The following is a 14,834-nucleotide window of genomic DNA, read 5'->3' as shown; positions in this document are numbered from 1 at the left end:
GTGTGATGCCCGCTCCCTTTAGTCGAACGTCGCCAATAGCTCTCTGACGTCCTCCCCATGATCACTTTGGCATTCTTCACCAGTCTGACGCTCCCTCCCTCCCTTTCCCTCAGTCGGTTTGACGCCCCTCCCTGTATCTCTCTGACGCCCCTTCCCCCTCCTCTCCGTCAGTCGGCGAGACGTCTGGCAAGGCGTCGCGCAGTGTGGCCAAGCTGCTGACAGGCCCGACGGCGCAGGCCGAGCAGCTGCAGGCGCGCGTCTCCTCCACCGGCGGCGACGTGGGACGCGCGCGACAGGCCATGATCGAGCGCGGCCAGAAGCTCTCCAAGCTGGAGGACCGCACTGAACAGCTCATGGCCGACGCCGACAACTTCTCCAGCACGGCGCACCAGCTCATGATGCGCTACAAGGACAAAAAGTGGTACCAACTGTGAGCGCGCCGGCGGCGGTCGGGACGCGCGTGATATCAGACCGAGTGCGGCCGGCGGCAATAATGGCGCGCTGGACGGCGGCGTACGCGGCGCGCCCGGGGTCAGTTTACATGGTGTGACTCGCGCGCGCTGAGGACTGCCCGCGCTCGGGGCGGGTATTTGTACTAGTCGGGCGGCCGGCGCCGCGTGCCGGTAGGGGCGGCCGGGTGCGCGCAGTGCCCGGAGCGGGTCGCCTTCCTCAACCCCTGCCCGAGTAGCGTTATGTTTGTGATAATCTTGCATTCCGTGTGGCGGCGGCGGCGCCTTCCAGTGCCGCGAGCGGCGCCGGGCGCCGGCCGACCGCCCGTGTGTGCGTGCGTGTCCTTTAGGGTGGCGGCGGCAGCGGAGCGCCGGGGCGGGCCGGTGCATACATAGCCCTGGTCGAGAGCCGGACGGCCGCCGCGCAGAGCTTTAGGGCGGCGGGGCGCGGGCGGCGGGGCCGGGGTCGCCTCTGAGAGCGCCGCCGGACGGCAGCACGGACCGCTGGGCCAAATGGTGTTAGATTGTTGGTTCGAGTTGCTGCAGTTGTTTTGTTAGTTACTGGAATGATTATGAATACACTGGCAAACCATCACTGAAGGGACTAAACCAGTGTTTGGTGGTAACGGGCTGGGAATAACTCTGAGATATAAGTGGAATATGCTGGTACTGTGTGGTCACTGGTCATCTTGTCATTGACGGGTTTGGTCTGACTGGAGGATCATTTTTTTCTGTCAACACGACTCGCACCCAGTTGAATGTTTCGATTTCACGTTAAGTTACCCAACCATTCAAAAGACCTCACCAGTTTCTGAACTCTCGAATGGCTCTCTTCAGCTGATGGCTTTCCACATTGAAAAGCATCCCTCTGAGATGTTTGTATTATTGCGTTTGCTTTTTACTGAAATGCCCTGGTCCACTCGCACACCCGAGTCACATGGGCGTTTGGGCTAAGTGAAATACGTGACGATCCGACGAAATATGTGAACACATTCGAGATACCTACGGCATGGTCGAAAAGGAATGCCAGTCCATTCAATGCGAATGGCTCAGATATCGAGCCGTTTCTGGAGAATATCTATGCAAAATGATCGTATCTCGTGAAAATCGAGACGTTTGAACACTGCTGACGAATGAATGTCGAATATCCGACACCATCGGCCGGGTGTGATGTTACGGTTTTGGAGCGTTCCAGAAAAGTTGCGAAGTTGTAAACTTACAATGCTAAAGCATGGTTAGTGTCTTTTCATGCTAATGATCTGACCACGTTCATTGTGAACTTTCTGATTTCACCGGTTGTTATTGGTAATATTCGGGTTTAACTGTCTGACGGGCCGGGAGTCTCTCGGACGACGTAGAATCTTCGTCGTCCGAGAGACTCCGAACGCGGGGTATGTCTCCCGCCGTCTCCCGCCCCTCCCCTCCCTGCGCGAGTCTCGTCTGGGTCCGGCAGGTCAGCTGACTGCGCCCGGGGGCACTGTCTGACCGGAGCCAGGTCACGGGATCAGGCCGCGGCCGGCCGGCAGTCGGCGGCTGCGGCGGGGCGTGTGAGGTGCGGCTGCCGGGCCCTTCAGCTGAGTCGAGTGAGGACGGAATGGCCAGCCCTGCGGTCATATGGCTGGTGAGTGAGGCGCAGTGGGTTGCAAGGGGTCACTCGTATCTGGTCAGCGGTATCTGGTCACTCGTATCTGGTTAATTGTTGTTAACTAGTCAGTAAAATCTGTGCTTATTGCTCGCTGACTTTTACCTCTGGTCCCTCTTTGGTTTTTAGGTGTAAGAGGACCCACGATTGCGTAACTCTGATTATGGCATGCGACTAGTAGCATTTTCGGCCCCATCTCTGCTCTGCACTTGTCTCTGTACACTTCTGTCTTCATACATTCTGTCAGAACTCATGTGCCAAGCCGATTGTGCTTTACTGATCCCCATCCGTTCCGTAGCTCATGTGTGATGTCTGCCTGCCGATCCATGTGTGTATGGGGAGGGGTCCGTGCCGTGCCGTGCGGTACCGTGCCGAGTCCCACCCTGCGGCTGTCCACAGTCCGTCTGCTTCCCAAGCCGGACCGTGTGGAAGGCTTGTCCCCGTGCAGTGCCGGCTCCATCTCCGTCTGTAGTCCTTCTGTCTACTGTTCTGGGCCGTTTGGACGGTTCGTCTTCGGATCGTACTACCTGCTAAGTCCCGCCCCGTCCACAGGCGGTCTGTCTGCTGATCAGCGCCGTGTGTGTGTGGAGTTCTAATTCCCACCCTCCCCTCAGTCTGTCAGCCTGCTGATCAGCGCCGTGTGGGCGTCCGGCGAGCCGTGCGCCGGCGGCGGCTCTGCCCGCGGGCACGCCGACAACCAGACGAGCTGCTCGGTGGCCGGCGAGGAGTACCGCCACGCGCCGCCGGCGCTGCTCGCCAGGTGGCGCCAGTTCGTGTCGCTGCGCACCGTGCAGAGGATGAGGAGCCACGTCCACCACCTGGCCAGGAGGAAAAGGTCTGGGAGCGGGGACGACTGTCACCACCGGGCTGTGTGTGATGGGAGATGGGTGGGACTACTTTGTTCAGTTACACTGAATAGCTGTGTCGTTTTAATGGTGTCTTTAGGTGCTTCCATTGGAATTTCGTACATTTTTGCAATACCTACGGCGTATTTAGGATAGGATCATTAGCTGTCACCCTGTTTCCCGCGTCTGTGATCTTCGTTCTCTAATGTTTGCCTCTCTGATAGTCGGGCAAAATCTCTTTGTATGCCTTGCAGGATAATTTCGTCCCAGTTTCTAGCCGTTGCTGTTATTAAACCGACGAGCCACCGGACACGCGACTGAGCTACCGCCGCCTGTCCGTGCCCGCAGGTCAGCGGGTCAGGGGGAGCAGCAGCCCGCGCGGGACGGGTCGCCGCCCTGCTGCCAGCCGCGTATTCACGTGATGCTGCCTCTCTCTGCCATCGCCAGCGGTACAGGTCGGTACCGGGGCTGCTCGGGGCACCAGACCGCGGCTCCAGACCGCTGCCGCACGGCGCGCTTGATTGGAAACGGGACGCTCCCTCCAGCTTTCATTGTGCCATGTATTCATGGGAAGAGGTCATAACAAATAAAAAAATATGTATTTGAACTTTATCATAGCGCAGAGAACGATCCTTTCTCGTCATGATTGGAAAAAACGAAATCAGTATGCTGCGACTCGTGCCGGCATATTGAACATTCGTAGGCATGGACGTCGGACGACGTTGATGGCAGGAGCATGTTTGTATTCTTATTTACCGTGACCTGAGGACGATATTAGATGCAGCGCGACACATATTTATGGGCGTTTTAGTGAGTGAGTGAAAATGAGGTTTTAAGGCGTCCCTGTCCATTGGACATTCGGCCGCCTGTAAAGAATCTGTTTGCTAGAAAAATATTGAATTGCTAGAATTTTGATATTGCAAGTGCTCATTTACTTTAATTAAGTGTGTGAGTTCTAAAATTTTGACCTTTAAAGTGCTCGGTAACGCGTTGTGGCTTTCTTGGGAGGTGAGTGGGATCCTGGGACTTACTTTACCTACTGTTAGAATTAGTTTTACGTCATAGTTACTTTAAAGGGTTGTTAAGATACCACTTTGTCCTCCATCAAGACAATAAATTCGATTTGGGATTAATTTTGTCATGGTGCCGGCACATGGCCTACTCTTCACGAACTACACCATGGGTTCTTTATCGTGCGGGTTTGGAGGCAATCCCCACACCCCCTCTCACGCCGGGTGTCGCGTTCACCCTGCAATGCCGAGTGGTGCATGGGCCTAAATAATTATTGTCTGAAGGACAAGACTGCATGGCCATTTAACAACTTTGAAGAGGTGAAGACCAGTTGGCCTCTCTTAATTTTGAATCTCTCCTGTCTGCGCGTGACTGGCACCAAGCTTGGACCAGCGCGCGGCTGAGTGGTGTGGTGGATGTCGGCCGGCGTAACTGGCACCAAGCTTGGACTAGCGCCCGGCTGAGTGGTGTAGTGAATATCAGCCGGCGTATCTAGCACCAGGCTTGGACCAGCGCACGGTTGAGTGGTGTACTGGGTGTCAGCCGGCGTAACTGGCACCAAGCTTGGACCAGCGCACGGCGGAGCCAGGAGAATTCTCGACCATAGGCGATCATATGACTGAATTGTTATAACGATCGCCATATGAATTTTACGCATACTTTGAGGCCTGGCTATATCAACTCATTTTGACCCGCAATGTTTAAATATTCCCGGCATTTGCTTCGAGATCAATGCATATCCGCTTCCACGAACTTAACTTCTTTTGATTAAAAGCAATTAATGACGTGTATTATGTATGTTGCATATTTTGTTCTTATTTGGACATTTATTTTCTGACCAGTTACGCATTCTCTAGTACATCATATCGCCGATGATTGGCGTGTATCGGGCTTCCTCATTCCGCGGTTCCTGCTGATGACCCGTGCTGTCTGTTGTCGCCAGGCCGTCGCGTTGCGGTGGCGCAGGCGCCGCCCACCCGCGTGCAGCCGGTCCTGATGGCCTCCTGCGACTCTGACCGGTGTCCGCATACAAACGCCACGTGCACGCAGGTGAGACCGGCAGCTGAGGTAGTGGACATTCGGTCGGTGCGCTCGATGACCGTTCCGTGCTTCTATCCTCAGGATACTGAAATCCTTCTCCTCCACGCCGCAACCCCCTTCCGGGCTGGACAGGCAACTTTATCTCATGCGGGCTGCTCCCTTGGAGCGGCACCGCTGCTCCCGAGGGAGCGCACCCCGTAGCCGGGTGCAGTGAGTGCCTTGGGGCTGGGTGGCCTGTCCTCTGGCCGGGCTCAGCCCCGGCGACTCACTAGGGTGCCTGCCCAGACCAATGTCTCCCCCTATATCATATCATCCTCCCGGCTCTGAAATGGTCTAATTGGACCGAAAGGGCCTAACCCAACAAAACAAACAAACAAAAGGTGCGCTCGATAGCGCTGCTTTCTGACCCTTCTAGTGTAATGTGCCACTGTGCCAGACTGAATGTTGTAAGAACATTTTCTACCAGCGCCACCATGGGGGCGATCTCATAACTACATGAAAACATATGGCCGTTCTGCAATAAGCGTTGATTGCGCGATAAACGTCTGCTTTATTGCTCTGGCGTGCATCTTTCACGAATTAATTACCGCTGCCTTTGGGAGCATCATAATTTCGGAATTACTCTGGAGCAATAAGAACGGTCGCCGCCTTTCGCCGTCAACTCCGGTGTCGCCGCTATCCCGTTGTCCCCTACCGACCTCTCCCTCTCGCCACACCGACCCCATCACCCCATCTGCCCCTCTGCCGTGTCGTGACGCCCGGTTCGCCTGTGGCAGGTGTACGCGCCCCAGATGCACACCCAACCAACCCCATCACCCCGCCACCCCCTCTGACGCCCGGTTCGCCTGTGGCAGGTGTACGCGCCCCAGAGTTACTCCTTACCGTCCCCATCACCCGCCTGCTACCCTCTGACGTCCCTGTCTCCGGCGGCAGGTGTACGCGCCGCCATTTTCACCCCACCTGCTTCCCTCTGACGCCCGTGTCTCCGGCGGCAGGTGTACGCGCCCCAGAGTTACTCCTCTGCTACCCTCTGACGCCCGTGTACCCCGCGGCAGGTGTAAGCGCCCCAGAGTTACTCCTCTGCTACCCTCTGACGCCCGTGTACCCCCGCGCCAGGTGTAAGCGCCCCAGAGTTACTCCTCTGCTACCCTCTGACGCCCGTGTACCCCCGCGCCAGGTGTAAGCGCCCCAGAGTTACTTGTCTGCCACCCTCTGACGCCCGTGTACCGCCGCGACAGGTGTAAGCGCCCCAGAGTTACTCCTCTGCTACCTCTGACGCCCGTGTACCCCCGCGGCAGATGTAAGCGCCGCAGAGTTACTCCTCTGCTACCCTCTTACGCCCGTGTCGCCGGCGGCAGGTGTACGCGCCCCAGATGCTACTGCGGGTCGACGGCCGGCGGCTCGTCTTTGACCTGATGGACATCGAGTCCGGCTGCCGGTGTGAGGCGGACGGAGCCGGTACCGCCACCACAGACGCGCCGTTCGACGAGGGGCCCAGGATGGCGGCCACGCCCGCGGCAATGCCGCCGCCGGACGCCAGGGGACACGAGACCGCTGCTGGGAGTCCGGGGACCTCTGCGGCCAGTCCGGGGACCACCATTGCCAGCCCCGGGACAGCAGCCCTACTGCCTGGAGCGCAGCCAGAGACGACTGCGGCAGCCGGAACCACTGAATCGGTTACATCCGTGACGAGCGCCGGGACCTCTACCGTGGAGGCTGCCACCCCGACTTCCGAGGCTTCAACCACGACAGAAGCTGCCATCGTGACAGAACAAACAACCACGACGACGGGAGCCGCAACCGAGACTACGGGAGGTGAAACGATTACAGAAACGGCCGCAAGTACGGAGGCTGCGACTAAGACCACGAAAGTTGCAACTAAGAGCACGAAAGCGTCGACTATAACCGCGGCAGCTGTGGCTACGAGCACGCAGGCTGCGAGGGCGAGTACGGAAGCGGCAACTGCGACTTCGGGAGCTGCGACTATGACCACGGAAATTGCGACTACGACTGCGATAGCTGCGACTACGACCACGAAAGATGTGTCTACGACCAAGGGAGCGGCTACCACGAGCACGGGAGCGACGACTACGACTACGAAACCTGAGACTACGAGCGTGGAGGCTGTGACTGCGGCTACAACTACGGAAGCGGCGATTACGAGCACGCAGGCTGCGAAGACTAGCACGGAAGCGGCGACTGCAGCTACGGGAGCGGCGACTACGGAAACTGAAGCGGCGACTGCAATTACTGAAGCGGAGACTGCTGCTACGGAAGCTGCGACCGAGACAGAATCTCCCACCGTGACGCCAGAGGCGGCAGCGGTGTCGTCGAGCACCGCTGCTGTGACAGCAGGGACTAAGAGTGTAGCAGCCGGCTCCACAGACGTCTCTGTGACGGCAGGAACTGAGAGTTTCGCAGCGAGCACCACCGGCGCCCCGCGGGAGAGGACGCTCGTTCCGGAGAGCCCGCGCCGGCCCGAGTCCGACTCGCTCCTGTCGACGGCCAGCGCTGCTACTACAGACAGCGGCGAAACGACCACGAGAGGCGCTACAACTCCTACTGGGTCAACAGGGGCCGCCGCCACCGCCCCAGCCGATGCTACACTGCGCGACTCAACTACAGCAGTACCAAGGAGCGATACTACCGCCACTGACACTACGACGGTCAGCGTTACGGCGGTTGACGCTACTACAGCTGTTATTACGACAGCTGTTACTATGACGGCTGGTACTACGACTGCCGGTACTACGACGGCCAGCCCAACGACCACTGGTACTACTTCCGCTGGCACTACTTCCGCTGGCACTACTTCCGCTGGCACTTCTTCCACCGACACTTCTTCCACCGACACTTCTTCCAGCGACACTTCTTCCGCTGACACTACTTTCGCCGGTACTAAGGCGGCTGACACTAAGACAGCCAGCCCTAGGACGGACAGCCCTGCTACTACTGACGCTGCGACGACCACCGGCGTTGCGACGACGACCACTGGGATTGTGACGAGGGCTACGGACGCTGCTGCGGCGACTACGGGCGCTGCTGCGGCGACTACGGACGCTGCTGCGGCGACTACGGACGCTGCTGCGGCGACGGAAGCTTCTGTCACGACGGAAGCTTCTGTCACGACGCAAGGTTCTGTAACGACGTCTGAAGCTGCTGCGACGACTGAAGCTGCTGCGACGACTGAAGCTGCTGCGACGACTGAAGCTGCTGCGACGACTGAAGCTGCTGCGACGACTGAAGCTGCTGCGACGACTGAAGCTGCTGCGACGACTGAAGCTGCTGCGACGACTGACACTGCTGCGACAGTCTCTAGCACGGCCGGTACCAGGGCGCTACCTACGACTGAGCGGCCCGCCGGCACGACGCCGTTCGCTGCCGGTCCGCGGGTGCAGCCGACGCCCACCAGGCCGTCCTCCACAACCGTCACCGTCACTCAGACCGTCTCTGGGGAGTGCCGGGACGCGCCGCCGTCGGACCCGGACCGCCAGCGGCCGCCCATGGTGCTGGCCATGTTCGCCGGGGAGGAGGGGGGTGGCTCGGACGGGCCCGGCCGCGGCCCGCTCCGCGGTGACATGGCCCCGCGCGAGGAGGCGCCGCCGCGCCGTCGGCCGCCGGGCCGCGCGCCGCTACTGCCCAGCGCCGACCACCAGACACATAACATCAGCCAGGCGCTGCAGCACCTGGCGGGCCTGGCCGGCGCGCTGCCGCAGTGGACGCTGCAGCCGTACCAGCTGACAGAGGACCACATCCGGCTGGCCGGACTGCTGGCCGCCGCCTACGGACTCGGCAAGGCCGCCTGCGGGCGGGGTCCGCCGCCGGCGCACGGCTCTCCGGCCTGGGCGGTGCCGCCGCGGCCGGGCCTGTCGGGCTGGGCGCAGGGGATGATGGGGTCGCCGCCGGCGGCAGCGGAGGACCTGCCGTCGGAGGAGTCCGCGGGAGGAGAGGACGGGCCGGAGAACGAGGAGGGAGAGCGGGCGGCCGCGCTGGTGATGCGGCTGCCCTCGGCTGGGGTGTCTGGCCGCGCTGCTGACGGGTCGGCCCGCCGGGTGGTCGGAGGGCACGCCAGCAGTCTCGTCATGGACCGGATGGGCGAGCTGACTGACGACCGGCCGGCGGCCGCGGCCCTGGCGCCCGCCGCCGTGCCGGCCGATCGGCTGAACGCCATGCGCCTGGTGGAGAACATAATGGACCGGCACCGGAGCGCGCTGGGGGCGCTCTACAGCGAGCAGCGCCAGCGGCTGGACGAGCAGCTGCAGCAGCAGCGGCGCGCCATCCAGCGCACCTTCGACCTCGAGCTCAAGTACGTGGCCAACATCCTGACCGCCATGGGATCGCGGGACAACCGGCCCACTCAGGCAGATGATGACGATAACGATAATGAGGACTACCCTGGCGAAACGGATGAGTTCGAGAAGGGAGGTGAATTTGGCGAGGATGAAGCTGCAGCTGAAGATCCCCAGAGTGCGGAAACTGGAGATGCGGACGGAGCACCGACCAGTCCAACGGACGTCACCGCGGGTGTATCGACAGCCAACACCACTACCCCTAGTACGGAGGACGGTTCAACTCCCACTACAGAAGACTCTCCCGGGGGCCCGGCGCACACATCCACAGCCAACTCTACAGAGGTCTCTGAGGGTGCACCGATCACCTCATCCGCCGGTGTTCCACAGTCGACCCCCGCTGTGACCCCACCTGCCTCCACGGTGGCTCCAGCCGCCTCCACGGAATCTCCAGCTGCCTCCACAGCGGCTCCAGCCCCATCCACGGCGGCGGCGAGGTCGCAGCAGACCTCCGACCGGCCGCAGTGCCCGCCGTTCGAGGAGGCGGTCGCGCGCCAGGCGCTGACCCGCGATGCGCGGGTGCTGGCTGACTCTCTGTTCCGGATCGGTCTGGAGCTGTTCCAGGCGGTGCGGCCGGGCGGGCCGGCAGCGCGCTCGGCGCTGCCCGAGTCGCTCCGGCTGCGGCCGCGCTCCAGCGGTGACCGGCAGATGGCGCGGCTGGTGCGCGCCGTGGCCGGCAGCCAGGTGCGCTTCCAGTTCGCGCTGTCGGCGCTGGAGGGCCGCGCCGGCGCGCTGGACCGACTGCGGCGGCTTCTGCGCAGCGGGGCCGAGCGGCGCCGCGCGCCGGCCGGCCCCGAGTACAACCTGACCATGGCGGTGACGGCGCTCACCTCCTGCTTCATCGACGGCGTGCCCGGCTTCAGTGTGGAGAAAAACCTGGACGGTGGGACGGCGTTCGCCCAGATCCGACGGCACACGGCGCGGCTTCAGGTCAGTGAGGCGCTTACCGTCTGGGGATAGCGACAGCCTCTACAGCTGATGGCACTGTAGTCGTGTAAATCTAAACTTGCCGTGATCAGCTTATTCTTTCTGCCGACTTATTACTTAGGCAAGTATTCTGTGGTGTAGAACAGAAATGCTATCTGTGTCCTTATATACAACTGTTCACCATCCGCCGTTTGTGAGACCCACCCCACCCCGCTGCCGACAGGAGCGGTCGGACGGCGGCAGCTCGGTGACGCTGCGCCTCTCCACTGCCCTGGAGCGCGTCTGGGAGCTGTACCGGTTCCTCCTGAACGCGTTCGTTGGTCGGGCGTCCAGTGTGCAGCTGCGCTCGGAGCAGAACCTGCGCGTGGTGTCGCTGCGGCCGGTGGAGCTGCGCGCCGAGCTGCGCCGCGCCGTGGCCGGGCTGAGCCGCGCCCGGCGGGCCGAGCTGCGCCGACTGCTGGCCGCGCTGGCTGCAGACAGCGGCGAGCTGCGGCACGCCGTCTCCGAGCTGCGCCACCTGATGGCGCTGCTCGCAGACATGAGTGACCTGATGCTGACCTCCGGGCCGGGCGGCGGCGGCGCCGTGCAGACCGGGCCGGCGGCCGTGGTGCGTCACGTGGGGGACGCGCTGCTCGCCGGCCTGGACTGCCTGCTGAGCGCGCTGGCCGGCTCCTGGGCGCCGTCTGCCAGTCGGGAGCTCAGCGCGCCGACCGCCCCGGCGCCGGCCACCTGCCCGTCTCTGGAGGACTCGGCCGAGGCCATCCTCGACAACATGCCTGTATTCGCCGAGATGCTCTATAAGATCGGGCTCAAGTTCACGGGCGCGTTCAGCCTAGAGCCAGGCGCGCGCCGGGCGGCGGCCGTACCTCGCGTGGACGCGGCCGCCTCCGCGGCCAGCCTGCAGACGGAGCGGCTGGTGCGCGTGGTGGCCGGCAGCGCGGGCCGCTTCCGGCCGCCGCTGGCCGCCGCCGAGGACTACATCTCGCTGCTGGACCGGCTGCGGACGCTGCTGGCGGCCGGCGCCGACCGGCCGGCCGCGGCGCCCGCCGCACAGGACCACAACCTCACCGCGGCCGTGTCGCTGATGACGGCCTGCTTTGTGGAGCACGTGCCCGGCTTTGAGCTGGAGCAGGCGGCCGGGGCCCGGGCGGCGCTCTCCGTGGTGAGCCGGATGGAGACCGTCGATATCGAGGTGAGACTCACGGCGGAAGGCGTCTGGTTTTACTGTTAGTGTCTTGTGATAATCTCTGGTGAAGCGGATGAATGTTCCTGTTCCAAGTGCCGAGTAGTTATGCATACATTGCATCTTTCATCTAACTTTGTCGGAAGCGTTGCCCTAACGCGAGTCCTGGGTAAGTAATGGCTTGTGACCAATTTATCAATTATATTGACTCTCTTCCATTAGACCTCTCTAAACCTCCCGTGACCCGTGTGTGTGTGTCGGTTGCAGGCGAGGAACGTACCGGCCGAGGAGCAGTCTGTAGCGACTCGCTTGTCTGGCATCATGGTGCGCATCTGGACCAACTGGATCGCCATGTTCAACAGCTTCGTCCGTCCGACCACGGACGTCCAGCTGCACCAGTCGACCAACGTGCGGGTGCTCTCGCTGCGCGACTCTGAGCTGCGCGCCGCTCTGCTGTCGGCCGTGGGCGCGCTGCGGCCGGCCGAGCTGACGGAGCTGCGGCGGCTGTGCGCCGCGCTGGCGGCCGCCGACCCGCGGCTGCAGCCGGCCGTCGGGGAGCTGCGCCACCTGATGGACTACCTGGCCGATATCACGGACCTGTTGCTCACCACGGGCGCCGCCGGCCGGCAGGCGATCGCCGCCGGACCGTCGGCCGTCATCCGGCACATGGGCTACGCGCTGCTGCACAGCCTGGGCTGCTTCTCGGCGGCGCTGGCCGGCGGGCGGACGGCCGACGCCTGGGGCACGCCGTCGCCGCCCACCGCGCCGCCGCCGCCGCCGCCGCCGGCCGAGCTGGCTCAGTGCCAGCTACTGGAGGAAGCCAACAGCGACCCGGCCGTGCTCGGAGACCTGGAGGTCCTGATGAAGGACCTGTTCGACATGGGGCTGACGTTCTTCAGCCTGTTCAAGTCGGACCCGGTGTTCTCGTCGCTGTCGGTTGGCCGGGCGGCGGCCACCGGCCCGGCCTCGGTCAGTGACCAGATGCGCTGGCTGATGGGCGCCGTGCGCGGCTCGGCCGGCCGCTACCAGTTCCCGCTGCTGGTCCTGGAGCAGCACATGGCGCCGCTGGAGCGGCTGGGCGCCCTGCTGGCGGCAGGCGCCGGCGGAGCGCCGCTCGCCGAGGCGCGGAACGACCACAACCTGACCGAGGCCGTGGTGGCGCTCACCGCCTGCTTCGTGGAACACGTGCCGGGATATCACCTGGAGGAGATTCTGGAGGCCAAGTCGACAGACACCGCGCCGGAGGAGCTGCCGCCGCGGCCGCCCGTCAGGGTAGGTGACCAATTTGACGATAATATGTACTTATGAAGTTCTGATGCCTTATGATGCTTATGTCGACAAACTTATTTACGTAGTGTAACTTCGTACATGGCATAACTTTGAAGTCTGAGTAATCACTGATGTGGTACCAGTTCATCCACATCGCCCGTGCAGTTTCGATGCCTTCACTCCGTCCACCTGCATGTTCTAACGACCATTTTCTCCCGCTCCGTCTGCTCTGCAGCAGCGGGCCTCTGACAGCGGCTCTGTGACACTGCGCGCCGCCGACCTGGTGGCCAACACGTGGCGCGTCTGGCAGACGATATTCGGCGCGTTCGTGCGGCCGGCCTCTCTGGTGCAGCTGCTGCGCGAGCGCAACGTGCGCGTGCTGTCGGTGAGTCGGCCGCGGCTGCGCGCCACCGTGCTCGAGGCTGTGTCGGCGCTGGACCGGCTGCAGCGGGCCGAGCTGGAGCGCGTCTGCCGGCAGCTGGCCGCCGCCGAGCTGCGCTTCGCCGCCGGCGAGCTGCGCCAGCTGATGGCGCCGCTGGCCGAGCTGTCCCGGCTGCGGCTGACCAAGGCGCCGCGCGCGCGCCGCCAGGGCACCGCCGGCCCGGCCGGCATCGTGGAACAGATGGGCCGCGCGCTGCCGCACAGCCTGGGCTGCTTCCTGGCCGCGCTGGCCGGCGAGGAGGTGGACGGCGGGCCGGTCGCGCCGCCGGCGGTCACCGAGATCCCGGCCACGGCGGCGCCGGGTGCGCTGCCCGTGCCCGGTCCGCTGCCGGCGGCACCAGCCGCCGCCGAGCCGCCGCAGGAGACGGACGGCGCCGACGGGACGCAGGATCAGGAGCAGGATCAGGATCAGGATCAGGAGCTGGAGCAGGGAGAGGAGCCGGAACATGAACACGGACAGGAGCCGGAACAGGACGCATCAGAAGACGATCAGCAGCAAGGACAGGACAACGGACACGAACATGGGCACGAGCCGGAGCACGAGGGAGGGGACGGGCAGCATTCGGAACACGAGCACGACCACGGTCACGGTACGGACGACCACGACCCGTTCCTCACTGAACAGGACGTGGATGTGGTGGACGATATACTGGCCGGACTGGGCTAGGCGCTCCAGAGGGAGGGGCGACTGGGGCGGCCGGGGGACCTCTGTGCGGAGCGCGGGGGACGTGAATCTGGGCGTCCGAGGCCGCTATCAGGGTGGGTGCCTCGAGTCGGTGTTCGATTTTACATGGGCGCCGGAGGGCCCATTTTAGTGGTCCAGGAGCTGGCGCGGCATGTTCATATATTCACGGCCGGTGGGTGCTGTTTTTATGGAATGCAGGGGATTGTGAATTAGACCGCTAGTCTCTTGCGTCTGGGTGGGATATGATCGTTACAATTACAATCACGATTACGAGCGGTCACGATTGTGCTAGAAATACCTAGAACCGCCCATCCGAATGACACACTCGTTACAATTCACTGCTGTTCTGTTATATCTGAAGTATTGTTATATTGTTATATATATTGCCGTCGTAAATAAACTTCATTCACACATCTTACGGGAGCGGTGTGGCTGGGTTGATGGGAGCAGGTGGTTGGTTGGCTATCAGAGGAGCTAGTCAGTCGGGTCGAGCACTGTGAAAATGGCCACCATCCCATCCGACGGGTCAGGCCGGGACGCTCGTACGGAGCAGACGCGGGGCACTGCCGATTCCTTATGCTCCAAGCGGGAGAGTGCGGCAACACGGCTGCGCGTGTCTGCGCTAGTCCGGTCCTGGGCCCAGGGCTATGGTCGCCGGAGCCGTTACAACTCTGACATTCTGTTGTGTCCGGAACGGGGAACGGTGATTTCCAGCGGTAGGGATTATGTCGGCCGCGGGCACCGGGGGACACGGAAATAACGGGGGGACGCTACTCAGATTAGTGGAGAATGTTCGTCAAATGTGATCTCCGGGCCACTGCGAACGGTCCGAGCTGATGAGACTTAGCGGCAGTCGGTCAGAAGCTGTTAGGCAATGAAGCTGTAGGTAATGAACCCTTCTCGCCCGGACGGAGCCATGCGGCTCCGCTGGGCGCAGGCCCCTCAGTCGGGGGTGAATAGACCCCAGCAGGCACAGGACACATGCGGGTCCC

The 14,834-nt window shown here is 62.4% G+C and overlaps 2 protein-coding genes across 5 annotated transcripts in view; both read left to right on the top strand.

The window, feature by feature from the left end:
- Positions 1-1,058, top strand: part of LOC122369836 (syntaxin-binding protein 5-like) — a 59,234-nt gene extending 58,176 nt beyond the window's left edge. For all 4 annotated transcript variants that reach the window (XM_043344904.1, XM_043344901.1, XM_043344903.1 and 1 more), the window contains one exon: positions 172-1,058. In XM_043344904.1, coding sequence (XP_043200839.1) covers positions 172-434 — 263 coding nt within the window. In that variant the 3' untranslated portion in view covers positions 435-1,058. The remainder of the gene's footprint in view (positions 1-171) is intronic.
- Positions 1,059-2,967: 1,909 nt separating this feature from the next.
- LOC122369833 lies at positions 2,968-14,260 on the top strand. Its single transcript, XM_043344892.1, has 7 exons — positions 2,968-2,978; positions 3,285-3,391; positions 4,891-4,997; positions 6,347-10,267; positions 10,488-11,456; positions 11,715-12,719; positions 12,952-14,260. The coding sequence occupies exons 1-7, from the start codon at positions 2,968-2,970 to the stop codon at positions 13,822-13,824; spliced, it is 6,993 nt and encodes a 2,330-aa protein (XP_043200827.1). The 3' UTR covers positions 13,825-14,260.
- Positions 14,261-14,834: the final 574 nt, after the last annotated feature.

Source organism: Amphibalanus amphitrite, unplaced genomic scaffold, assembly GCF_019059575.1.
Source record: "Amphibalanus amphitrite isolate SeventyFive unplaced genomic scaffold, NRLGWU_Aamphi_draft 001077F_arrow, whole genome shotgun sequence".
Taxonomy (NCBI): Eukaryota; Metazoa; Arthropoda; class Thecostraca; order Balanomorpha; family Balanidae; genus Amphibalanus; species Amphibalanus amphitrite.
Note: the sequence above shows the minus strand (reverse complement) of the source record. Positions and strands in the feature narration are given on the sequence as shown.

Excerpts from the sequence above, each read along its gene's own strand:
- LOC122369833 (XM_043344892.1), top strand. Across the intron at positions 4,998-6,346 it reads CAAACGCCACGTGCACGCAG|GTGTACGCGCCCCAGATGCT; the intron begins GTGAGACCGGCA and ends CGCCGGCGGCAG. Across the intron at positions 11,457-11,714 it reads TGGAGACCGTCGATATCGAG|GCGAGGAACGTACCGGCCGA; the intron begins GTGAGACTCACG and ends TGTCGGTTGCAG.